Here is a 27,532-nt window from a genome sequence, read left to right on the forward strand (position 1 = left end):
CGTCCCACAGACATTTTTTCATTGTAATAGTCCTTCAGGCTCTGGTCCGGTTTTAGCTGACAATGAATGAACTGACGGAAAGGATCCGCGACGGTGCTTGTAAAGCGTTGCGTCATGCATTGAGTGAGGGACTCCCAAGATGCGTCAGTGTCAAAAACCGCGGTAAGGTACCATCGGAAGGCCTCACCTTCAAGGTAATCGGAGAAATTGCACAGCTTGTCTTGCTCTGTCCATGCAGCGGCCGCAGTCTTCACCTCGAAGAGCCGGAGCCACTTGTCAAAGGGGACGTCCTCGGGTGCTCCCGAGTACTTCGGAATGTTGATGGCTTTCTTGGATGTTGTCATGATGTAGGGCACGGTAAATGCTGTCGACTAGTGTAACGCAGGAGACATGACGGTCGTGCGAAGCTCTCTTTATTCGGAACTTCTTCCTTCACCACACTGCACCGCATCGTCTTTGTGCGGCTCGTCAGATATATATATATATATATATATACCCAAGGTAGGATATAATACATAGGTAACCCTTGCCGCGAGGGGAAGTTGGAAGTAAATGGAAAAGAGCAGGAGACCGGAAAGGTTAAAAGTGAGAAAGACGAAGATTGGAGAGAAGGGTAGGAAAACGCAACTACCGATTTCCCTCGGGTGGGTCAGTCCGGGGGTGCCGTCTACGTGAAGCGAAGCCCAAAGAGGTGTGTTGCCTCCACCGGGGGGCCATAATGGTCCAAACACCTGGCTTCGGCTCAACCTCCAGGTTGTGCATTTCTCCGGATACGGCAAAGCCACGTACAGTTATACGCGGGAGCGGCCAACCCTCATGGGCTCGGGTCCGTGGTATCGCAACACACAAACACCTGCTCACGCAGATGTCCCTGCAGGTCTCAACATTGTTACCGAATGCTATGAATGTATTGGTCTTCAGTGCGTGAACACTAATTCCGCTTGTGCTCCGCCCGCCATCTGGATCAATGTGTGAGTTTCTAGAATTTACTGAAGTTATTTGAACTCAGCATCAGAAATGTTCGAATCATATCAGTGCTCAAATGTCATCGATGTGCCTACTCGCTTTACACCCACAACCCAGACAACGCTTGACCTCCGAGTGACAAGTTTTTCTTCTGAATACATACGAGCTGGAGTTCTGATGTGTGACCTAAGTGATCACTTCCCGATATACTGTCGACTACCTTTGAAACAGGGATTCCGAGTATGCCGTGAAAGCTTAAAAATAAATTATTCAGAACAAAGTGTCAAGAAATGTGTGGAATCTGTCTCGGGTTATCTGTTCGACGAAGTCACTGCGAGAACAAACGTAAACATTGCTCTCGAAGCTGTTCTATCTACTTTCAAGTTTTTACACAACACGTGTTTTGCACTTGTGAAGTTGAACGCTAGAAACCCGTGTGTGTCCCGTGACCTCTATAAGGAAATTAAATGTCACAACAAGGTCTTTCAAACTTTCCTGAGACGCACAAGATGACTTCCAGTCGTTCAAATGTGAGCGAAATAAATGAAATTCTGATATTAAGTGCGCCAAACAAGAATATTACAGAAACAAGATTTGTTGGCATCACGTAAAATTCTAATCTCATGTGCAAAGCGACAACTAGGTAATGAACAAAAGATCTATGGCTAAAAAGTTTAATTTCGAAAAAGTGGATTATCTGACGTTCAGGTTGCACATACGTTCAATTCTCTTTTTTTTACATCGGTGCGTCATCACAAAATGATGTGCAGGTCTCCTGCACGAAATATATATAAAATCGATGTTCTTCCACAGTGTCCTTGGCGGATAGTGATCCGCCCGTGATACAGCTGGATACGTGGGTAGTTGGATATTTTACAATAACACGATATATGAACGAAGAGCGAGTGAAGTCTTGAGTATTTATCCGCTGAAACCTCATGCGTACAGCCATTCCCGGTTCGAGCACAGAACGTCAAGCGTATAGCGGTACTCATTCCGGATCTCTTTCGTTCTGCCTACAGAATAAATGCAGAAGCTTAATATTTTATTCCTTAACGAGAGACTGTGAGCACCGTAGTGACAGTAAAATTTGAAACTATGTGCAGGGTGACGCATTATCGCATTGCTACAACTGCAAAACTTGATATCCGTGTCACAGTGTCACATTCTTTAGCTTTATGATAGCCCAAAATGCGCAAAACTGTAATTTTTCGGTAAATATACAAAAAAGACAGTTTGTACCACAAGTATATGCTACATAGTACCGCCCAATAAAAAACCAGGATGTAATGGGTGCTCTCGCACGACGCTTGCAATTTCGCTTTATTTTTTCGTAAATACTGATGCACTAATAAGTGTCTGTGTTAACTCCTTACTTGGAAAAATAAGTGTATTAGCATTTACCAGCAATGACAAGTAGACCCCCACAAAAAACAAGTCATGAATACATACAGTACTAGCTTATGTTCTGGCATGAAGTCGAATCCGAAACATTATGGTCTGTTTTTCTATCAGTGGTATTGCGGAAGCTTTATCTGTAGACAGCCTCCAATTTGGAAATTGTGTTTCGCAACGCATTCTTCTCACACTATTACCTAAAATAAATTTCAATACTGCCTGCCTACAGGATAAATGTAGAAGCTAGATATGTTATTGCTCAACCAAAGACTGTGTGCACCGTAGTCACAGTCAAATTTGAAACTATGTGCAGGGCGACGCATTATCGCGTTGCTACAACTGCAAAACATGATATCTGTGTCACAGTATCATGTTCTTGAGCTTTATGATAGCCCAAAATGCACAAAACTGTAATTTTTTGGTAAATATGCAAAACAGGCAGTTTGGACCATAATTATATGCTATATGGTACCGCGCAATAGAATACCAGGATGTAATGGGCCCTATTTCAAACGGTACTAGCAACCGAAACTAGAGCACTGATTTCACTTGCACAACGCTTGCCATGTCGCTTTATTTTTTGTAAATACTGACGCACTATTAAGTGTCTGTGTTGACTCCTTACTTCGCAAAATAAGTGTATTAGCATTTATCAGCAATGACAAGTAGACCGCCACAAAAAACGCGTCATGAATACATACAGTACTGGCTTATGTTCTCGCATGAAGTCGAATCCGAAACATTACGGTCTGTTTTTTCTATCAGCGGTATTGCGGAAGCTTCATCTGTCGAAAGCCTCCGATTTGGAAATTGTTTTGCGCGACGCATACTTTTTACACTATGAACTTAAATGAATTTCAATATTGCCTGCCTACAGAATAACTGTACACGCTAAATATTTTATTGCTCAACGAGAGACTTATGTGCACCATAGTCACAGCCAAATTCGAAACAATATGCAGCGCGACGCGTTATCGCGTTGCTAGAGCTGCAAAAAATGTTATCTGTGTCACAGTGCCATGTTCTTCAGCCTCGTGAAAGTCAAAAATGCACATAACTGCCGTTTTGCTTGCGCCATCGCTTATATGAGATATTGCACATATCTGTAATTCGGCACTTCGGTAAATGTGCAAAAAGACGCAGTGTAAATTAGATTCTACCCTCTGTAATATGGTGCAATAAAAAAAACGATATTACGTGGCCTATTCCGAAAGCTACAGACATCCGTAACTATAGACGTGTTCGGTCTTGCGTAAAGCTTCCAATGCCAAATTTTAGTTTGAAGGCATTGCCGAATTCTGACCTTGAATCAAGGGTTCTTGTTCATTGCTCTATATGCATAGTAATTGTATTTGTGCTAATAAACAAGCAAATATAAATATGACCATATTATGAGAGACCACAGTTCGGACAATATTTTTTTCGAAACCCTCGTGAGGACAGAAAACAAGTGACACTGTCTGTCTTGAAAGTTCTGCCAGTTTTTCTTTTAAGCTCAACTATCCTTGGCTGTCGCATTTACCTTGTGTTCGTAGTTTTGTAGCGCGGACCTCTTTTTCCACGAGGTCCGTCCCGTGAGCTCTCCCAAATGGTCCATGTCGGCGTCGCAGATGAGCACCTCCTCTTCGCCGTAGTCGAAGACGAGCAGCCAGTGCTTTTCCCAGGAGTTCCCGAAAACAGACTGAGAGGACGAAGCAACCAAGGAAAGGGCGGTGAGAGCGCCATTCATGGAGTTCCCCTGCTGAAGTGGCGTACTGCAGAGGTACACTTCACACCAGTCCGAACACGCAAAACCCGACATGTCTGCCTTCGGCGCCTTCTTCGTCCTCCCCGCAGTAGCTCACTGACCACTCTGTAGCGCAGCTGGAGGGTACCTGCATACAGATGCAACCAAGAAGCCCCAGCTGGTTTTATGCTGCAGAAACAAGAGCGACGTTGCACGGATCTCTTACAGCGTCGTAGCCTAGATAGCGTAGTAGCAACGCCACTATCAGCGAGTGAGCTGACTCAGTTAGGCAGCGGTGCTATCACCAGCAACCACCCCTTTCTCCCACTCCTTTTGTTATCTTACGTCTTCCTTCAACGCAGCATAGAAGGCTAGAACACAGTAGCTCAGCTCGATTTTTCTGCTTTTCCCCTATAACAAATCCATCAATCTCCCAAGCATTAGTGATTACAAAGCTTCGAATCAAATCACAATGTTTCCTTTCGGTGCTTAGGTTGCATTTCTGAAGCTCAAGCGAAATGTATTGCGGAGTCATTAAGCATGAATCGCTGTTTGCGCCGGAATGTGCAACGAACGGTATGGTGGTTATGGCACCGAAACCAAGCCGAGCTGGCATAAATTCAACTACAGAACAAAGCATCGAAAGGTTCACAGCATATAAAGCAAACACGGGAGCTAGTGTCTGCATTTCCACGTCCCATTTTAGATGCGAGAGCATCTTATGCTCAGGGCAGTATCCGTTCTGCGGCGTCCGCACCCATACTGCACATGCGCAACTCTCCCTCATTCTCCTCTTCTATGCAGGCGTGCGCTCTCCTCCCCTCTCCCCCTCTCCGCCACAGGTGCTGCGCAGCAAATCATTGCATATAACTCTCTCCCTCTCTCTCTAAGGGTACGCTGGTAGGCGGCGCATGTGTCGCGGCGCAGTATAAAGCACGTGTTCGCTGTGCTTCCGTCATTCTCTCTCTGTGCAACGATGTGCGAAACGCCACGAACAACGTCAACGTCGGCGCTAGTTGCAGCGGCAGCGCCACCACCGCGGAGCAGAGGAAGGCTCGGGAAGCCGAACGTAAACGTCAGCGTCGGCAGGAAATCCCGTACAAACGTTTCCTCTCTTCTCAATACATTCTCTCACTCTAACTTTCATTGGGTTGTGTTGGCAAGTGAAACGAGACGGAAACTCGATACGAACCCCCCGCGATGCTTTCGCATCCCACCATGGTTGCCCGTAGGGTGAGATGACGTAATTTTTCTTATTGCACTCCTCTTCAGGACTACGCGCTATCAGATTCAAACGTTATTTGTGGGTGAATTACAGCCGTCGTGGTCAACTCAGCCCTTGATTACGAACCGAGTCAGCTGTACGCAATATGTCGATGGTTTATTCAGGAAGGACATTCGCTGCTATCAGAGTCTTCTAACCATGGCGTGGCAAGGCAGGGGAACCTCAGCGCGCACCTCGTCCGCTAGGCTGCATTGTTATACGGCCGCCCAACGCAGCATTGACACCTGGAGAATGAGAAGCGGATGAGTTGAGCCATGTTCAGACGTCTAATTACTCTGCCGCTAACGGCTAGGCATGAGCATATAGTTCATGATGATGATGATCGATCAATGAATTTTATCGGCGGAAAGGCCAGATATGGCGAAAGAGCGCCAAACAAAGGATAATAAATGAATTAAAGGAATACCGACACAAAAGTTGGCGGGTGGTTTCTTGCGTCGGAACAAAAGTTGAACTGTTGAAAATGACGAACACAACAAGCTGCTTTGAAAAACAGAACGAGAAACATTTTTTTTTTCGGTTTTCTGTTGCACCTTGCCTCAAAGCGGCCGCCAGCAGAAGCTAAAATTTGACGTCCTAACACTCACCCGCGGCCAACAGCATCGGGTGGGTGCTGTTCTCACAGCATCATCGCTCGTGACACGCCGTCGCACACGTTTCCCAGAGACGAGAATGTGCGTAAACTTTGATACCTGCCTATTAGAGAGCGTTAGCTTGTCGTTTAATCGGGCAAACGCGGGCGTTTTGGCGTTCGCGCGGAACCGTAAACGTGAGCAGCCTGTATGGTGCTGCCACCTGGTGGCGCAGAGCTCAAAAATACCGAAACAGCTAATATTGCAGTAGCCAAGTATATTCTACTTCGCTGCTGGTGCAAATCTTCGGCAGTAACACGATTACGCCACTGCCGAAAATTTACACCAGGAATTGACCAATAATTCTTCGCGGGATCGAATCCCGGCCACGGCGGCCGCATTTCGATGGGGGCGAAATGCGAAAACACCCGTGTACTTAGATTTAGGTGCACGTTAAAGAACCCCAGGTGGTCCAAATTTCCGGAGTCCCCCACTACGGCGTGCCTCATAATCAGATCGTGGTTTTGGCACGTAAAACCCATAATTAAAAAAAATTAAGACCAGTAATTCTTGCAAAAGTGTCTGGTGCAGAGTGAAATCTTCGCGCAACGGTTCGCGAAAACCTGACCGCGCTTCAACGGCTGCCTGCTCTTCTTCGTCGCTTGACGCGGAAGGCTCGTAACCGTAAGCGGTAGTATTTCTTGCCAAGTTGGAATAGTCCTCGTCTTCAGACGTGTAATCATCGCTGGTAGAGGCACCAGAACTCGAATCCACGCTCGCGATGACGGCGTCGGCGCGCTTCGAATGACCGCGGCCGGCTGGCTGGCTATCCGACGAGGGTGTCGTGGCGTCACGCCTTCCAACTCCCGTGGGTCGGGCGGCGAGGCGCGCACTCACAAAAACGCCAAAAATAAAGCCATCGGCTCAAAAATGAGGTTAGTGACTACTTCTTTTCGGTGTAATCACACACTGAGGATTCATTTTTAGAATTTTCGTAAAATTTTCAGATTTTGTGTCCGTTTCCCTTTAACAGTGGTAGAATGTGGCAACTGTAATGGTTGAGGATCGAAATGTGAATGGTACATGTAACTTGGCTGAAGAGCGGCCTTAAATTTAGTCGCTGTAAATTGCCTAAGATGTAAAGGAGTTAAAATAATGAGAATGATGATGATGATCAGTGTGATTTATTGGCTCAAGGGCCAGATGTGGCCAAGAGCGCCAAGGCGATGATAATGGCTTCTCAATGGTACATGAACAGTGAATTACCAGGTGTGGACAAAACATTAGATGTGGCATGGCTGTAAAGGGGCCTAAAAATAATCGCTTTGAAGAGCGTAAAATCTACAGGTAATAAGATTATGGCAATGACTAATGAGGCGTACTATGAACATTACAAATGCATTGCGAAAAAAATTATACGATATGCAAGATATGTCAGATATAAAAATTGCCAAGAAGCACTACTACCTAAACAGATCTCTTGAATGAATGTATGTTGTTTAGTGGCGCAAGGGCCAGGTATGGCCAAAGAGCGCAATGCCAGTGTTAGTAAGTTTGGAGTGGAGCCAATAAGTTTGACGACGTAGATGAGACGTGGCTGTAAAGGTGTCTAAAGTAATCGCTGTAAAGTGCGTAAAATCTATAGGTAATAAGATTGTGGCAAAGGTTAATGAGGTGTACTATGAACATGAAGAATGTATTGCGAAGTAATGATAGGATTTACAAAATGTGACAGATGCAAGAATTGCCCAGAAGCACAAGTGCCTAAACAGAGCCCTTGAAACACACGGGCCTGGAGGCATGTGCTACAAAAAAAAAACTATGACAGCGGCATCCTCTACAGAGAGGATGCGCTACGAACTTATAAATTATTGGGCTAATAACATGTATCACAACATCATTCAAAAAATCGAGGACTGCTTTGGCATTAAAAAGTGGTTCTTCTCCCAGAAACATGATGGGATGAAGAGGGACATGATACCGGTACGCCTGAGTAAAATATTTCTTTCTCTCTGTTTCGGCTTTCCGACACTCCAGGAAGACGAGGAGGATGGTCAACCTCCCACCACATTTACCACAGGTTGGTGGTTCATCGCCAGTCACCAAAAAACTGCGGATGCCATATGTGTGTCCTATTCTGAGACGACAGAATAGGACATCAATTCGTCGTGTTTTCGTAGCTGAGGGCCAGAAACCTAACTGTGACTTAATCAAGTGTAGCCTATTATTAGTCTAGGCGTCCCACAAGCGTTGCCAGTAGCTTCGAAGTTTCTTTCGCAAAAAAGATAGTTAGTTAAATTGAGTTTATTGGCGCAAAAAGCGACTTAGGCTTTGCTGTGCCAGTCACAGGGTGTTAAAGTCAATGGTAGAAAAGAGTAAAACCTGCGTTATTTAAAGTCTGTTTAAAAAGCCTACTTCTTCCAAGACATTCACTACATCTGTAAAAGGGACAATGCAATCGTCTCCCAAAATGATAGTGGGGTGTAGTGGCGCGTGCAAATCGTATAGCTCGTGCAAATGTTTTTGTTTTTGTCTTTCGATATGTGGGCATGTAATTAGAATGTGTAGTACCGTAAGTGGTTCTTGACATTTATCGCATACCGGCTGTGCTTCCTTAGTGTGTGTGAGGTGTTTGTGCCCTATTCGGATGGATGGATGGATGAAGAACTTTATGAGTGCCCTTTAGGGCGCGCGCTAGCGCACAGCGGGCCGCTCCCACGTCGGGACAGAGAGGCCGATTCGGAGTCTGGCTAAAATTACCTCCATGAAGCATTCTTGCTGATAGCAGGTTTTCCATTCACCGAGCACCGGTTTGATGATGTGCAATTTGTTATTAGTGTTCATGTTCCACTAACATTGCCATTTGTTATTTAGTGCTCATCAAATAGCTCGAAGCCCATCCTTAAAAAGTGGCTTTATTTTAGTTACAGTTTTGTGTTTCGCATTAGCAGCACACATATCCGCCTTTTCATTTCCAGGGATCCCAACGTGACTAGGGACCCAGCAGAAACAAATTGAGTGGTTTTGATTTACGCGTGACAGTGTGTGTAAGATGTCGCTGATGAGAGGTTTTTGCTCCGATTCGATGCGAATACGTGCACCAATGCTTGCATTTGTTTACGCGCAATACACACTACAGTGCGAGCGGCATCTACAGCGCCGTTCACTTCTGGATGACACATACTCTGGCAAAATGAGCTGATCGGCCCTGCTTAGAAAACAGGGTGTGAAGCCGAACACGCGAAGAAATAAGGTGTGACATCTCCCCATGAGCGTCCCCCTTTTATTTCAAATTAATAAAGCTGCGCATTCACCAGTGCGAAAGAAAAGAAAAACAGTTATCAGCATGCGCGAGGCATTGTCGGGAATTCCCGTGAATGATGGGGCCGCACAGATAACAAAGGCGGACGTGTAAATTCTCAAGGTGAAAACGCGTGCCTCATAATCAGAACTGGTTTTGCCGCTTGAAACCCCAGAAAGAAGCAGAAAAATTCGTAAAGGTAAAAACGTTGCAGACAACGCTAGCATCGGCGTACTATCGCCGATGGCACTGCTTTACTGCTTCTCGTCAATATAAGGTGCTGACATGATGTGCGGTCGACACTCGCACGATATTGCTAAAAATATCGGAGCAGTATATTAAAAAATACTATCGAATCAATAGAACGTTTGCATAGAGCTTTATGTACTCAATTTAAATGGACGCTTTCTTTGGGAACATTCCTAGACTTTCCTGACCGTCGCCGAATAGCTCACACTTAAAATAATGTGCCCAATTGCGGGACTGGACCCCGAGCACAGCAGCCCGATATTCTGCCCATTAGGGTACTTTCGCACGTTTACTTCCATTGTGGCAGGGCCAAATTGGCGGCGAGATCGAGCAGAGTTGCCACCTGGCGGGCACTGGCTGAACCATAGATAGTGTTCATTGCGCCGCGCGTCGTCGGTTAGGCACTACGTGTTTACATGTGCGTGTACACTGTTAATAGCCTTAAATGCAGCGTCTTCCATGGCTGTAGAACAGTCATAAATGCTGGTCCGCATTTTCATGACGGTGTACAGAAGCAGTTAGCGTTGCGCTGTCGTCCTTGCGCTATCGTAAGATCAGTGAATGCCCGTCTCAAGAGCGTGATGTGTGATTGTCGCACCCTCTGCTAGCCGCAATCATATCACTTCTATTATCGCTTTGGGTTCCGAGAACATCGGAAAAAACACTTTATCTTGTTTTATTTAAATGATGTTTGTCAGCAGCGACACGTGAACACCGCGCTTTAGTGACAGTGTGTGTGTCACTAAAGCGCGGTGTGTCACGGTGTGTAAATCACTCTGAAAACTCTGTGATACCACGAAGCAAGAACGGGGTGGTGTGAACGTCACTCAGCAGTGGAAAAAAAAGAGTCGTAAGCGTTCACTCGTATCATATCGCGTCATACACTTTATAATACCCCAACTGTATTATCATAATTGCGATAAACGCATGACTCTCGCTTAGTGGTTCCGCGACCAGAGATGTTGCTTTATTATGTGGTTCTGATGGCACTGCGGCGAATAAATGTTGCCTCACAATTAGGTCGTGCCCTTTTGTGCTCTGAATAACTGCTACAAAATGGAAGCTAAAATGTGGCACCATAGGAAGATCATGCGCGATACGGCAGTCTCTAGACATCACAACACTTAGTTGAAAGGCGGCCGTTACGAGGGCTATTCAAAAAGTAAGGGCCGTTTGGTCCTTAATATATAGATGTATTCGTTAGTAAAAGCTTTCATTGGCTGTTTTTGTTTAGTACAAGCATACTTCACTTTTTTTACATAATCACCGTTAACCTCTAAGCACTTTTAGTACCCCTGCACGAGTTTCTTTTGTCCCTCTGCATAGAAATTCGCTGTCTGGGAATTGAACTAGTTGATAAGGGCGGTCTTGAGTTTCTCGTGGTCTTTAAACCGTTGTCCCCCAAGCCACTGTTACAAGTGGAAGAAGAACAAATAGTCACTTGGTGGAAGGTCGGGACTATAGGGTGGGTGGTCAAAAAGTTCCCAATCGAAGCCTTGAATTTTCTCGGGTCGGGCATCGGTTTGAGGACACGCGTAGTCATGGATGAGATAAATTCCAGACGACAGTTTCCCACGCCGTTGATTTTTTTATCGCACGTCTCAGTTTGGTGAGCGTTTCGCAGTATATGTCAGCTGCAACTATGGTCCCACGTTCCATGAAATCAACCAAAAAACGTTCCTTTTCGTCCCAGAAAGTTGTAGCCGTTATTTTCTGACTCGAGTAAGAAGATTGCATGAATTTTTTTTCGGTTTTGTGAAGAGGAGTGGTGCCACTGCATTGATGTTGTTTTGTTTCTGGAGTGACGTAGGATATCTAAGTCTCGTCACCTGTAGCAATGTGCGAAAACAACTCATCTCCATCCTCTCGGTAGCTGTCCAAAAACGCTCGTCCACTTGACATTCCTTGCTGATTGAGTTGATCGGTAGGCATTTTTGGTACCCAGGCTTTGTGATGTCCGAGCTTTTCGGTTACAATCGTGTAAATTGTAGTGCGTCCAACTAGAGAAAATTGATCAGCCAGACAGACTAAATGTCAGTCATTGGTCTAATCACAATTCCCGGTCCACTTGTTGAACAGTTTCATTGGTCTGGATGCTTGGCCTGCCACTCCGCTCTTCGGCGTGCCCATATGTGCGTCCATTTTTGAAGTATCGAAACCATTTTCTAGGCCTTTCCTTCACTCATCACTGCAGGTCCATAAACTAGGCACAAGTTCCTATTAATTTGAGAAGCTGATGATCCTCTTGTATGCAAGAATCGGCTCGCACTTTACAACAGGTTGGAGCAACGATTTTCGCGCACATTGTCGTCTGTATTCCCCGACACGCAGACAACTACAGATCCAAAACAATAACTTCATTACGTTCGCAAAGAATTAAGAGATGACGTTGCACAGATAAAACGTTATTCTGACGTGAAAATATTTAAACATAGCAAACGGCCCTTACTTTTTCAATAACTCACGTATAATTTCATCTCGCTCTTCATTGTGGTGCGATTAGCTTGATGCAAGACAGCGGCCACTATCAGCTGAAATGAAACTAGTTATTGACGCCAGCTCCTCAAATAGTTACAACTTTGTCACATCGCTGTTTTCCGAGTAATCGTGCATGGGCGATAAAGATAATCTTGTCTGAAACAACCTGATGATCCTACTAACGTAATGATGATCCTACTAACGTAATGTTATAGTGGCCTAGCTTTCCTAATTAAACTCATTACACGTTTGCATTTCACAGCGAATAAACAAAAAATAACAAGGAAAGGAGCTGTAGAGTGCGCATTAACTTCATACTTTACTTTCATTTTACAGGAATACACACTTTCTTAAACCAGTGCAACAATCGCAGAGAATGTGGCATTATTACCTGATGCAACAATATTAACAGAGCTGGCGGAAGGCAAGCGAAACATACACAAAAAGCCCCGAGAAAGTGCCGTAACAGAGACTGTGTGGGTGAGTGCCAATCGTCTCCCAATGAAGGACAGTTCACGCTTCTTTCAAGTAAATGGAAACGTTGTGCGCATATTGTGAAAAAATGTGGCATTGGAGGTTAATATAGGATCAGCTCACTAGTCAGCGCGTTTCATTACAAGGAAATCATATCAATTAGTTCACAGCCGATAGCCGACGCACACATTTCGAAAGGGCACCGTCGACCGCCTATCCACACTAACGCGGCGACGGTCAAGCCACCTATAGTTCTATCTCGCGGCGAATAGCTGTTTGGGGTGATCGCTACGTGTGTCTATTTGCTAGACTGTAACACTGCGTAGCACGGTTGTGCGAAAGCGCATGCGCGCGCGTCTGTTTTTTTTTTTTTTTTTTTACGCCAAAGACGCGCGAATGAAACGGGCAGATTTATAGCGTTTGATTACTGCATAGGCTCGTATAGGGGCCGCACCCTCGATTTAGCAGCCCGAAATTCTGAAAAAAAAATTTCCAACGGAGTAGCAATCGCGTTCGGTGGTCCGATGCTGCGCGCGCGTACCAGCGAAGTTTCGCGCGCTGCGTACCTCCGCATGCTGCTACTAGATGGAGAGAGCTGTGCATTGACTTCAGATGCAATGGTGCATCCCGTTGTGCAGAAGTTACCGCACCATTTGACTAAAAAGTTTGATACCGTGTACGAGCCCCCGCACCTCGTCAAAATTCTGAAAAATAAGAGCGGCAACCGCTCCCGGAAAACTTCCCTTCTCATATATTCCATGATGTGTGTTGGATCTGCATAATTTTGTTTTATTTTAAAATGTGAAAGACTGCATTATTGGAGGAGTTGCACATGACGGGTTATAAAGTGTGACATTTTTAACTTAATATCGTTAATTTGATACCGCATAAAAATGTATTTTGATTATGAATTTATCCATATCATGTCCGGTTGTTTCGAGGTGTTAGCACATCTACGGAAGAACAAAGCTTCAACAAGACGGCAAGTTGGGCCAGTTGGTTGGAATTCAGCGTTAGGATCGTAACAGCGCAAACGAAACACGGAGCATCCTCCGGAGCATTGCAAATCCTGCGGGTGTCGCCCCTTTTTTGACAAGGCTTCTATCATCTTGAAACACACAAACCAATTGACAAGAGAAATCGCTGAGGCATATATTATAACGATTAGGGGCACGGCATGTATCAGCATACCCTCAATTGCTCTTCATGACAAGGAAATTCATTACTTCTGCAACTCTTGATTATGCCTAGTTTGTCACCACGGCCTCGATGTATCACTGTGTCTTGCGCATGCCATGGTTCTTTGAATTTTGGTATATATGTGAGACGATGCTTCAATAAAATATCACTTGAGAGTCAGCGCCGTGTTGTCGATATTCCTTCGTTTTGTCCGTGCCTTAATTGCGCTGTTACGATCCTTACGAAGAACAAAGCTTGTCATCGTCATCCTATTTTTTTTACAGAGAAGCTGTTAGCCTCTCGGTGCTCGGCATTTCTCCTGTCCGAGTTTGTGACAACAATGTGGGCCGATCTCGGCGGGAGTGCAGGTTAGGAGCACTGGCTCGTACCCCTCCCCCCCCCCCCTTCCCGTAAGGAAGACGCTTCAAGCATGAATTCATCGAAGTGAATGGAAAAGTGCTTACATTCTGCGGAATCACGCATACAACATACAGATCAGCATTCGTTTCAATAAAGAACCAGCACAAAACAAGCACCTGAACTCCATCATTGATGATATGGCGCTCCTGATAACATTGCGAAGCACGTAGCGCTCCCAGCATACGTTTCCCGATAAAGAATACTGTCGCCGCGGCAGCTTGCGACCTGGGAGGTGACGTATCTAGCCTTTCGTATATAAAGGAAGCAGCCTAGCAACTGTTTTCATTGTTGTAGCACCGCTATGGGTATGCATCGCATAGTGAGGACTCCCGAGGAACAGCTTGAATAGAAGGGGCGGCAAAGAGAAACAGAAGCGGCAATGCAACCAGCGGCGACGTGCTGCAAACATTTCCATTACTACCATTACTCTAAAAAGCATTACTACCATTACTCTAAAGCCATAAATCACTGCATACACCCCTGAGCAGTTGTAATGGTGCTTTTCAACAGCTTCTCCGGAGATTCAATTTCGCAGGGCCAGGATGGCGAGTCAATTTTTGGGAGGCTGCGAACGAGACAATTAGTCTGCCGATGCTCAAATGCAGACTTGCTTTTCCAAACGATCTCAAGATCGTCTACTAGGCCGTTGGACCAGCAATTATGATACATTTTTGACAAACTTGCAGTCACATAATTTCTTTCCAAGGCGCTGCATACAACACTCAAAGAAATTTATTGTCGTATAGTGATTCTGTCAGCATTTTTCACTGAGTACTCACAAACACACAGCGAGTAAATATCGATTAAGATGCAGAATCAATCATGTCGCTTTCTCTGCTAAGAACTGCCTGACCGGCTCTAAACACCTGAGCAAATGGCTCATTGACTGCAAGCACTAACATAATAAAGATTGTATTCATTCGTCATCACTAACTGAGCGCAGCACGTCGAACATGCTAATGCCTTCACCAAAGTGATCGTGTGTAGGAATACCCACCGCGTTGAAGTCAAGTGGAGCCAGTTTGAGTTCGCAGGGCGGATAATTAAACCGCAGAGCACTGTCAGAGAGATTTTTGTTTCTTTGCCCCCTCTGGACAGAACAGGCAAATACAAGTCGCTTGCAAAAATTTGTTCACCTTGGCTGAAGGGCTCAGTTAGATATCGGCGAGATTAGCATGCGTAAACCGCGGGCTACTTGGGCACTGCAGATGTAGGATAATTTCATGATTTAACTGTTTGTTCGGTTTGATTTAGTGAAGAAGTTAACGCGTTGTAAGCATACACTCAGAGATACACAACCAGCTAGCGTTGTAAATATTACGACGCCCATGTTCTGAAATCTACTGACTGTGTTCCAGGCTCCTGAAAAAAAAGAACAGAAAAGAAAACGCGAACAAACACACACGAACGAACGGTGGACATGCCAGCTGCATTGGAATGTATCTCAGACGGTGCAGAGTTGGTTACCTGCTGTAAGTGAAAATCCTTAATGGATGCCAACCTCTTTTAAATCACTGCCATTGCCTATGAAACGAGTGAAAAAAAAGAACTTCAGAAAGTATGCGCGCAAAAAATTTGCCATTATTTGAAGAGACGCAGTCAAGGTCTCTGTTGGCAGAGCCAGCTGCGTATGCGCCTCTAGATAAGCATCGGCTTATCTTTTCTTTCTTTTTTTACCTATTTCCCGTGAGGGAGGAATAAGTACCGATTCTGTGCATGCGAAAACCTATCGTCGCATAGCCCTTATTTGACTGCGAGCATCAGGCGCCAGACATCGTCTTCTAGTACGACGTACAGAACCGAAGGCCGGCGAGCTGCGACTACCCGAAAGCATCGAAGATCAAATCACGGGCATATAACGACAGAAAGCCGGGAAAATTTGTAGGGACTCATAGCCAGGAAAGAACACTAATAATATGTGGTTTTATTGGCGCAAGGATATGGCCAAAGAGCGCCATGACATATGGTGATGGTTTTTCGATGTATTTTAAATAGTGTGGACTATGAGTTAAAAATAGTTGATGTAACATGGCTGTAAAAAGGCCTAAAAGCAAGTCGCTGTAAATTGCGTAGAACATATTAGTATTAAATTAATGACAATGCCTAATGATTAGACTTATGACTATAAAAGTTTCGTTACGAATTAATAATATAGTAAAACTTATACAATCGCACTAGTGCCTCAAGAGGTTCCTTGAAAACAAGGGCTATGAGGCACGTGTTGTGAACACTTTTTCTACTGCAGCTGCAACCTCCAAGACGAGGCTGTGTTACAGATACCCTGGCCAGGTGATTTGTAAATTGTTTACGTCTGCTAAAAACTTTCAGACTGTATTAAAACCAGAAGGGGCTCATGGCTAATAAAAATCGCTGGGTGAAGAGAGATGTGTTCACGATATGCGGGATAAAAGTACTTTTTACGCAGGACTTATATTTCAGGGCAAGCCAGGAAAGAAGAGGAATGTAAAACACCGTTGCAGACACGGCTGCAGTCGAAATTTTGAAGCCTGCGTTATTGAAGGCAGGAATGGTGAAAGGTCAAAAAGCGAAATAATTGGGGCAGCTGAGATGGCTTCACGTGGCACTATCTGCAACGATTGTCCTCATCGATTAAGGGTTAGGTTCTTTGAAAATCGTAGGTGCCTTTAACGTGACACAAAAAACAGCGGTTTCATGCAACGTGACCAGGCATGGAAAAACGTTGTCCTTGTAAGTTTCCTTTTGGGTGCTTTTATCGTACTATCCAATAATAAAATCAATAAATAACCAATAATAAAATCAGTTGGAAGCAGACTTGTGACCGATTAAAATCTTCAAGAAAATGTAATTGGTTAGAGATCGCAATTACTGTTCCACTAAAGTAACTGCAGCCCTTACAAAAAATTCTACTAACTTTCAATTAGATTTTTTAGACAAATGTTACTAAAACCTACGAGCGGTCTACTGAAAGTTCTCAAACCCTTTTAAAACTTCCTAAATACTTCATACCAACATCCTGTCGACTATTGGCCACCGATATTCAATTAAAACTTCATTTACAAACTCTCTTGTAACGATGAATGAACATCCTTCAAACTTCAAAAGCAGGGCAGCTTTTTACTTCTTAGAAACATCCTAGCAACATTTTTCCTACTGTTTGCCGTTCACCCTAGAAACATCCTTGTAACTTTTTTCCAACTTTCTGTTGCTTGACCTAGAAACATCCTAGTAACTTTTTTCCTACTTTTTGCTGTCTACCCTAGAAACATCCTTATAACTTTCTTTCAACTTTCTGTTGCTTGCTCTAGAAATATTCTTGTAACTTTTTTCCAACTTTCTGTTGCTCGCCCTAGAAACATCCTGGTGACATTTATCGACTATTTCCAGCACTTTTTAAAAATTGTCTGGTAGTGCTCTGATACAACCTTGAACATATAAAAGTATGTACCTGTTAGCGAAACACACCAATCTTTTCAAACACTGATGTTTATTTTCCAACCCTTTCATACATGCCCTAAGAAGCCACAAGCAAGCAGTGACTATAATGTGGTCTGGATATCTCCCGTGTTCTTGATATCCCTCTGCTGCAAGCCTAAAGGAGGAAAAATGCAATAATAGTTAGCCTTATGAATTGTATCTAGATGAGATAGCATGATGCAGTGATCCACAAGAATTTGACTTCGAATGACCCACAATCAAAACGAAGATTTAAACTGACTGCCTTGCCAAACATACTTACAATGGCATTCACACCTCTGGGGTGCAAAGCTTGTTTTTGGGCGACGTCCTTGTGGGTATTGGAACGCCACCCAAAAAGTGACTGAAGCATTGCTGAAGCAAAACTGCTGCACATAATATGCATGTGTTACATGTAGGAATCGTACACTTGTATAAAGTAGCTGTAAATCAGTTGCAGTAAAGTTACTCAAAGTTTTTAGAATGGCTTCAGCGAGATATGCCAAACTCAATAAATGCGATGACATGCGTAAAGCACTTTTTGCCCTAAACCATGTCTTTAGGTGGTAGAAACATTTTTATAGACCCTCTAGTGCGCATTATTCACAGTTTGAAAACTCAATTTGCTAAAACCACAACAAATTATTATAATAAAATGTGATTACTTCAATATTTCCACCAAGTGCAGGGCAGCTTGAGCATGAAGCAAGCTTCCTTGTGACATCTCAGTAAATCCGAGGTAATGAGCATGTGGTACCACAAACCACAGATGCACACATGTTCTGGGCAGTAGTCAGCACTGTTACCATGTCACTTAAGCTTGTGTATTAGGCAGCTGACAAGTAATATGAAAGAACAGGTAAAAATGATTGTTTGCATTTCAGATAAGTGACAGCAAAGAACAAGCTTTATCCAATGTCAACTGGAGAAGGGCAGAGACACGCTGAAAAAAATGCCAATGTAAAGGCGAACGCTCAGTGTTCAGCCTGCACTGTCGTGGCTTGCTACTGCCCGCAGAAAAAAAGTGCCAATGTAACGGCGAACACTCAGCATTCAGCTGCACTGTCGTGGTGGCTTGCAACTACTGCGCTGTGCGGATTGTTGTGATTTAGCAGTTTGCGTTACCACCTCAAATTTCTCTAAAATACAAAGAAGACCAGCTTCCTGCTTGAAGCCAACCTGCACTTCGGGTGCATATTGAACTTGTCACATTAAAAGGTTAGTTATATGCTTGAGGAATTACCTTCTCATACTGTGGCTAGGGATTCAGCAGCTACCTAATAAAGACGAAAATCTTGCTGTTTGTATGCTAATTTTAGGAGATGAAGTACGGTGGTAGTGCTCTCCAGCTTGTAGCAGTGCTGTAGGTTCCTGTGGGATGCCTCCAGAATCCGCATAGCCTTCAACTGCAAGAAATGAATAATTTATTGCAATGTGAATCTAGAAACCTGTCATATCAGTGTAATACTGAATTGCAAAGAGCCTCACACTAGCAGCTACATTAATGCGCGTCTCGTACGAATCTTTCCGTTATATCTCAGGAGGTTACACGGTTATGCTGTAACAAGTGAGATTCCATGCGGGAATGCAGCAAACGTAAGACTACCAGGAAAATCACCGAAACTCAAATATGTAATAAAGGAAAAGAGCATTGGATTATGAAAAAAAATATTGAGCACATAAAAAGTCTTTTGAACCCTAGGCCGTGTTTGTATAGCGATGGTATTCCTTCTTGCTCTTCGTCAGTGGTTTGACCGACGCGCCGCCCGTGATGTGAACTGGAATAGCCGGCCGTTCACGGTGGGTGGTAAGAGTGACGTAGGATAGAGCGCAAAGTAGCGTCACGAAATCGCACCCCTTGCTTTATTACTACAAGGCACAGTCATTACCTATGACTGGAAGAGCTGGCATACTGTTCTTTAGATGAATATGTATATATAGTAAAAGCCAGCGTCTGATTGGGATGTCTCGATTAAAAAGAAACCTCGTCATTGCAATATCTGCGTACATCTGCCTTGCAATATAGAACACAACAGGTTCTATAGTTCAAAATAGAATACAGACAGGTTCTCGCGATGCGGGCTTTGAAAGTGAACTGTATACAAAAAAGTCTTCATACAAGCTAATATGTGCGCAAGCGTCAAACATAGCTATCCTGTGCCAACGCGTGAAGCCCATGACACATCGACGTATACACAACTGCAGTGTACTCGCGGAAATGCTTAAATACGGAATAATTTTCTGCCGGGAAACTACATAACAAGCAGTAACTTGCAGTGTTTCCAAAAGTTCTGTTCCCATTCAGTCAGAGCAATCAGACCCCCGTCTGATTGCTTCCTTCACATAGCTTACTTCACAGGAAAATTCAAGTACGCGATAACATCAACAGAAACTTTCGTAAAATTGCATACTATATGTGCACCAGAAACATGGACAACTTACGCTCAGAATTCGCTCTGCTCTTGTTACACAAAGCTCATTACATCAACCATAAGCTACAACAACGCGCACAATAGCGCCAAACTTGCTTACCTTTGAAGACGTAGTCAACAAACGTTCTTTCGTCTCACGGGTACCGTGGCACCAACTCTCTTTCGGGCTCAAACACTGTAGAGCTGCCGATGAACTACAGCACCACGAATGCACAACCTACAACAAATGCTTCCATACACTGAGATGAAGCCCCAGTACCAGGCTTTTCACGAGAGAGCGCAGTCAGGCGGGAACAAAAGCAGCTGGACGGGCGCAGTAAGACTGTTGACACTGGCGTATCGCACGAAACCCACGGCTAACACATGGCATTTCACGAGTCCAGAGGTTGTGCGATGGTTAATGCACACGATAAGAAGCACATTTTGCCTAGGCACTTCTAATATAAAATTCAACTACCACCTCACTGCTACGAGCACTCGCGCACAGCCAACGTGGTCCATGCACTACAGCAACTTGGATTGGATTGGATTAATTGACAACAAAACACTGCAGCAGCGTCACACTGCGGTTAACTAAAAGGAACCTGCCTCCCCGATTCGCATCGCTTCAGGAGCATAGCCTTCGAGATTCGCATTTGTCACTCAAGGGAAGTCGTAGCTGAAGCATGAGCCAATCCACGCGCCTGCCCGTTCGGCTCCGTCTGCTTGAAATGACGGACGGTCTACGGGCTAATATGACACTTACCGAGCAGATATTCGTGGTCACCGCCCATATACACGTTAATTATGGCGTCAAGTGTAGTGTTTTCGAGAATATGTGCCTTCATCTTGAATTGATGAGACGATATTTCCTCTTAGCGTCAGGAATAAAGGTAACAAAACGTGGCGATGGCTGGCGTGCTACAGCAGCTGAAGCCTCGGCTGAAGTGCAACAGGCGTACTGCTTGCACGCAAGCGCAAACAGATACGGCCATGCCAGGTACACAACTGACTACTCAGTACACTGACAATCGTAAATTATTCACTTGTGTGCCCAAGCAAGCATTTACGGAATCCTTGCTGCCGTACGAATCCCGCCAATATATCAACACAACAATCACCCGCAGTTTTGAAAAAGGCTCTTTTAACAGTGACCGCAGGTACTGCATTTGCGAAAGTTTTGTGTATAGTTTGCATAAAATCGTAAAGGAAAGGTTTCTTAAGAAGCCGAATTCCGAGAAAAGGTAAGCGTCGTGAAAACAAATAAATGGCCTTACGACATGTCAGAAAGTCTAGGCATTGTATAGTTACTGCTGGTGCTACTATAGTACGTGGAGTAGTGGTAGCGTCTCTGCCTCACACGGAGAAGTCCCGGGGTCGAGTACCAGTCGGTACACAACTACCTTTTTTTTTTGAAGTAGGAAAACGTTTTATACAAGTTCACTGGGGCAGGCTAAGATATTTTACCTTAGCTACTGCTAATTATATATGCACGCTTAATAACAAAAATTATTCTGTCTCCTCGCTTTCTCTTAAACTGCAGGAAGCAATTATCAGTATGACACTTAGTTTATTCGTACTAATTATTGTATTACCGATATTGCATGTTATGCTTCTTTATTGCAGTGTTAAATGAGCAAATGAATGAAACAAATACAATTGTTATAATTTTCTTTACACAAAAGTAAAGACAGAGCCTACCAACTTTCCTTAAACTTTCTTTAAACTTTCTTCAAACGAACTTGCTTCAAGCGAAAACAAGAACGGATCCTATCAGCTTTCTTTAATGGTGCTTTAAACAAGCTTTCTTCAAACGAAAATAAAACAGAGCCTACTAACTTTTTTAAGCTTTCTTTGAACAAACTTCGTACAAACAAAAGTTAAACACAGCCTACCAACTTTTTTAAAACTTTCTTTAAAGAAACTTTCTTTCAACCGAAGTAAAAGCAGAGCCTAACAATTTTCTTTAAACTTTCTTTAAGCAAACTTCCTTCAAACCGAAGACAGATTCTACCAACTTTCTTGTAAGATGTGTTAATAGAAAGTAAAAGTACATAGAGTGTTACTAAAGTTGATAGAAAGTTGGTAAGAGTTCTAAAGAAAGTAAGGAAGTCTTTTTGTTGGGTGAGGAATTACTAACTAGTATTTGACTATTTCCAGATTACTTTCTTTTTATTAACATTGCACAGATACAGTAAATAGAACGAACGAGCTGACATGCTTTTTCAGTGGGGATCCTCTGCCGCCCTTCACACGTTGTTTATCTTAAAAAACAATTGCTTTTCAAAGTCTTTGTCGGTCATCTTTGCTTGTGTTCGTGCGGTGTTGTAACCTAATAACGTGAGAACGCTTTGCGGAGAAGTTTGCGGTTACTCAATGCGGCGATGCTCGCGCCTGGGTCATCTACCTCCACGAAGCGTAGCCCTTGATTGTGACTGAGGCTCGGTGAATCGATGATCTTCAGCTTAATTAGGGTTGGCAACCATCCCGAATTTAGCGGGACAGTCCCGATATTTCAGTAAATGTCCCGTGCCACGAATTCACCCAGTCGGGACAACCGAATTTCCCGACGTTTCTTTTGTCTAGCTACTAGACAGCATTAAATAAATCAGAGCACCTTTTTATTATACCTGACAGCTCATTCGCAGATTCTTTTTGTATACTGTTGCGTTGTCATAAAGGTCGTTTCGTTTTTGTCATGGTTCTCGTACTCTTGCAGAACTTTCCTTTTTCCGCGTTTTTAGCTGTGTTAATCAGGCAGCCAAACTTAACTTTTCTTGTTTTATATGATGATTAAGAATTTGGCTAAAATTCATGTGTCGCACTCCACTCCGGCACCACCTGGCACTGTTAGGGTCGGTTGTCACCAGCAGGTACCCTCGTTTTTTACCATGCACCCCTTCGGCGACAAATCGCGATATGTATTCAAAATCTTGGAAAGCAATGGAACCTCCAGTTGAAGTCGATAAAAGACAAAGTCTTCCTGAGTGAGTTGTGGGTGAGATAGGGGCGGGGTCACTGCGCACCGCACTTTATGCGTCACTCCTCGCGTGAGGGCAGAAGGAAGGGCGTCAAAATGCATTTTTTATTGCAATATACACGATATCGGCTCAGATTTTGACGTAAGCTGATGTGTTAATTAATTTTAACGCCACAGCGTTAAGGGTCCCAGTGTCAGAGAAAATCCGGCGTCGGCGTAAGCATCGGCGTCTGGCGGAAATAATCATGCCGAACCGCATCATCCCGAACTACCACGACCGGCGGGCCCCTCGCATGGCGCTAGGCGTAAGTGAAAAAAAATTGAATTTGTCAAAGTAACATTTGTCAGAAAAATCGTAAAGTACGACCACAACCTACAGGAGTCATAGCGTCGGACTGTAATTTGAATATACGAGAAAAAAAGCCTGATAAGGAGCCAGGGATCTTTGAATGATATCGCGTTCCATTTCCAAAGGCGAAGCTTGAGCATCCTCCAATTGTGATGGTGTTTCGCTGAACTTTGATTCTAGGCAACATTAAGGGCAGTCTTGAAAACTGAGCCTTTCTAAATTTTGATCAGGCCCCATGTCGCAGAAAATACGGTGTCGGTGTCGGCGTCAACGGCGTCCAATAACGCTATCGATTTCCATTCTTAAAGGAGAAGCTTAAGAGTACTCCAAGTTTTTAAATAATTCCTGGGAATAAACATTAAACGATCTGATTGTGAGGTACACCGTGAGGGAAAAAAGCGTCCGTGGCATAATGTTTACAGTCTAGAGCTTCTGTGTTAGAGGTCCTCTGTTCGAATCCGAAGTTGGACAATTTTACTGATTTATTTATTTAAGAAATCACTATTTTTCCATAGGGCGAAACAATGAATATGATCGCAACATGGTAAACTATTGCGCGAAGTAAGCCTCGTAGCGTCAGTGTCATTATGAATTGCAGTGAACACAATCTGGCTAAGTGAGCACGGGTGGCATCATGTGCGAAGACACATACGGATAGAAATAACTCAAGGAGTGCGAGCAGCATCGGCTAGAACTACAGATTATTTTAGCATTCTGCCTAAATACATAATTAGTCTTAACTTATTAATCAACATTTCTAATATTACCAATATATGAAAAGTGTCAATGACAAAATTGTAGACCAACATCAAAAACTCCCGATACAGCTTTCGGTTGCTCAATACATGCTAGATAAATGTGTTTTTCCGAGCGTGAAAGAAGCCCGCAAATACACGCTAGTGCCTCGATCGAGTGGCCAGTCACACGGCAATCTTGCTTTACTTCACTGCTAGACCCCGACTGTTGAACTTCCACGCCAGGAACCCGCCGCTCTTCAGTCTCAGGTATTAGCGATGAGCCAATCTTGAGATGGAAGTGGCTATCGCAAACTGAATTTCTGCGCGGTTTGATGGCAACGTGTACGTAGCGAGATTTCTGTGTCGATATCTGTAGTCCAGCAGACTGCACGTATTCGTGTAAGCACATCAAGACCTTTCTGCTACTTACATTGTATCTCAATGTCTCTGTGAGTTAGCCACAGTGTGAAGCCGTCGGCATAAATGAGAAAGCTTATATTATCAACGTCATGTAGTTTATACGTTAGAGGCACGAAGGCAATATCATATATTAACGGTGCCAGAACGGAGCCTTTTGGTACCCAGGGTTTGATGTAAAAGAGCCGAATTCCTGCCTGTCTGCACGTGTAGAAAATGTTCGGCGAGCGTCTGTGGTGCACGTCTCTCCGGAGACAGTAGATGCGTTCTCCTACAGACAGTAGATCATAAAACTATCGTTACACGAAAAAGCACCTGCATTCGAATGGTTTCAAGGCTCCAGTATTGCTTACCTACTGTTTCTGTCATTCTGCGCATTTCTGGAATCTCCACTACTCCTTCCTCAAAATACACTCCACAGCCAAAGGACATCATACATATTCAAGGGAAAATTTCCAAGTGTCAGAAGACGATTGCAAGGCTTCGAAGGCAGCAGGTGAAAGCCTCCCGCACAGTTGAAGTGCTTAACTGATTGTGATGAAGATATCTTGCAGCTATTTAGACTCACTTGATTGCATATTAGAGCCAATGATGTTGGTGCGGGCCCAATTCTTTATGCAGTTGGACCAGGACAAGCTGCAGAGCTCGCAATTTTTTAACAGCGGAGCTGTTTAGGCTCTTGGTTGCGCCACGTAGCACGAACAAAAAGTACTCCTGGCAATGACGTCACCACGAGTTGCTTAGCAATCGCCTTGCGGCGCGGCGTGTGCTTCACCTCCTCTCTGTGCCTTGCACATGCTGCCTTGACATGGGACCCCGGCATGGGACGCTAAGGAGAGGGAAGGAGAGCATGCGCGCGGCGCGCGCTATGCTTGGGAGAGAGAAACAGAAAATGAGAGCCAGAGAGAACGTTTGACGTGAAGGTTTGACGTGAAGGCCTCGTCTCGATGGACGAGACCCTTGAGGAGACCTAGCCGACAGGTTGATGGCCCCTTCTGCTGTGGCGGCGGAGCAGTGCTCGCCGCAGCCGCCGGGAGGAGGGGGGGGGGGGGGCGAATGGCGTCACCGCCGGCTCACTGTGTGTGGACCAAACAGTCGCCGGAGGCCGTTGTGGCGCTGCCCCCTGACGCGCCACTTCAGCAAAGGCAGGTACACTACCCGCCTGCGTGCCTCTTTGAACTCTATGTTTAGCTTCACTTTGATTGTCACGATGTCTTTTTCTTTTTTCCAGGATGAGCAGGACCGCGAGTATGCGGCGTGCTCTCCATCACAGCTCACGCAGTGTAGAGCATTCCTCACAATTATCACATGGGTGTTTTGGGCACCTACATTTAGCGCAATTCTTGTGGCCACGGCAGTTCTGTGAACTGTGGCTAAATCTTTTGCAATTAAAGCATCAGAGAGGATTTGCGATGTATAGTTAGACACTGATTTTTATGCACCCAGCCTCAACGGTCTCGGGCAGCGTACTTGTTTCTACAGTTAAAATTAGGTGTTCTGTTTCGATCTCTTTGCCATCGGGCTTCATCGTAATTCCCTTGACATTGATCACATTTTGATCACTTCAGCCATCTAGTAGTTCAGCTAAAGTCAATTTCATAAGATCAGCATCAGAAACTATTCCACGGGTGGTGTTCATAGTGCGATGCGGTGTGACTGTGACTGGGAGATCCCCGAATTACACTAGATTTGGCAGTTTTTTGTGTAGTTTCTTATCGCGGAGTTCCAGAAGGAGATAACCGCTTGGCAGCCTGGAAGCTTTATAACCTGGGCCAAAAGCTTCAGTCAGTGTTTTCGCAACCAGAAAAGGTAAGGTCATTCTCGGTACCTTTTTTTTTCACAGTGGATCAAATGAAATCGAGGAAAACTGTTGGTATTTCTGCCAAAAAACTTGAAAACTTCGGTGCACTCTCGTTTCTGAGGGCGATCAGGGAGCGGGGGGAATGAACTTACAATATGTAAAGGTGAATTGTTCGGCAGAAATGCCAGCCAAACAACATGGAGCCCAAGAAGGGGACGTTGCAGGACCTGGAAAGGACCGATCCTGCAAATGCAAGCTGTACGCCACTACTATAACCAAATATGGTATTCTCAAGGTTGGCTATCCACACAAGGTTCACCCTTGCCACCAGGAAATTCTGGAACGAGAAGGGAATAGAAGATAGGAGAGATGGAAAGGCGAGAGAGGAAGAGGTGGCCAGGAAAAGGCGACTGCCGATTTCCTCCAGGTGGGAAAGTCTGTAGGTGCTGTCTATGTGAAGCAGAGGCCAAAGAGGTGTGTTGTGTCCGCCGGGGGGCCTTAAAGGTCCAAACACCCGGTATCGGCTCAACCCCCAGGATACCCCTTTCCCCAGACACGGCTAAGCCGCGCACGGTTACACGCGGGAAGGTCCAATGCGCATGTGCTCAGGTACGTGAAGTCGCAACACACCAAACGCCTGCTTACGCAGACGCCCCTGCGGGGATTTCGTGGGGTTTCTCTATTTGTGAAAAAAAAGTGAACACGCGATGTGTACTTTGATGTAATCCCCTCATTTTGGAGTGTCTTATTAGTATATACTACCACCTAATGGAGACCTTGACATATAGAACTACAATTGAAACGGTCACTAATTTTGTTTATTTAAATAAGTGCATGTGAGGGAGTAATAATTCTTGGCGATTTGTAAACTCTGAACAAGATGCACTTGGTGTGATCCACGTAGAAGGATTCGCTTTTTTGAATTCGGTGCATGATAGACGGAACACCAGTGCATGCCATGTTTTTGGAGTTTCCAGAAAAACGGCGGTTACTTTTGCAAAGGCCGCCCCATATATTCTAATGATAATTGCTAAGAAGACATGTAATGTACTCGGTTGTAGAAAAAATTGGAAGTTTCGCCAGACGACAGAGCACTGAAAGCGTTCGCAGTGTTTGGCGTTGCGATCGAGCTCGCATGGTGTCCCGACAGCACGCGCAGGCTCCATGGTGCGGCACAACCCGCGAGATAACTGCTGCTGCGCATCACGAACAGGCCCGGCAGTTTGCAGGCGTCTCATAACGCTGGCTCGATGACGAACCCCGGCAGCAGCGTTACCGGCCACGGCGGCCGCATTTCGATGGGGGCGAAATGCGAGAACACCCGTGTATTTAGATTTAGGTACACGTTAAAGAA

The 27,532-nt window shown here is 44.6% G+C and overlaps 1 protein-coding gene across 1 annotated transcript in view; it reads right to left on the bottom strand.

The window, feature by feature from the left end:
• The window catches only part of LOC125943827 (uncharacterized), a 34,966-nt gene extending 30,665 nt beyond the window's left edge, over positions 1–4,301 (bottom strand). The window contains exon 1 of the mRNA XM_049663357.1: positions 3,887–4,301. Within this exon, the coding sequence (XP_049519314.1) occupies positions 3,887–4,165 (279 nt within the window). The 5' untranslated portion in view covers positions 4,166–4,301. The remainder of the gene's footprint in view (positions 1–3,886) is intronic.
• Between the last annotated feature and the right edge of the window lie 23,231 nt (positions 4,302–27,532).

This window comes from Dermacentor silvarum, chromosome 3 (genome assembly GCF_013339745.2).
Source record: "Dermacentor silvarum isolate Dsil-2018 chromosome 3, BIME_Dsil_1.4, whole genome shotgun sequence".
NCBI classification, from domain to species: Eukaryota; Metazoa; Arthropoda; class Arachnida; order Ixodida; family Ixodidae; genus Dermacentor; species Dermacentor silvarum.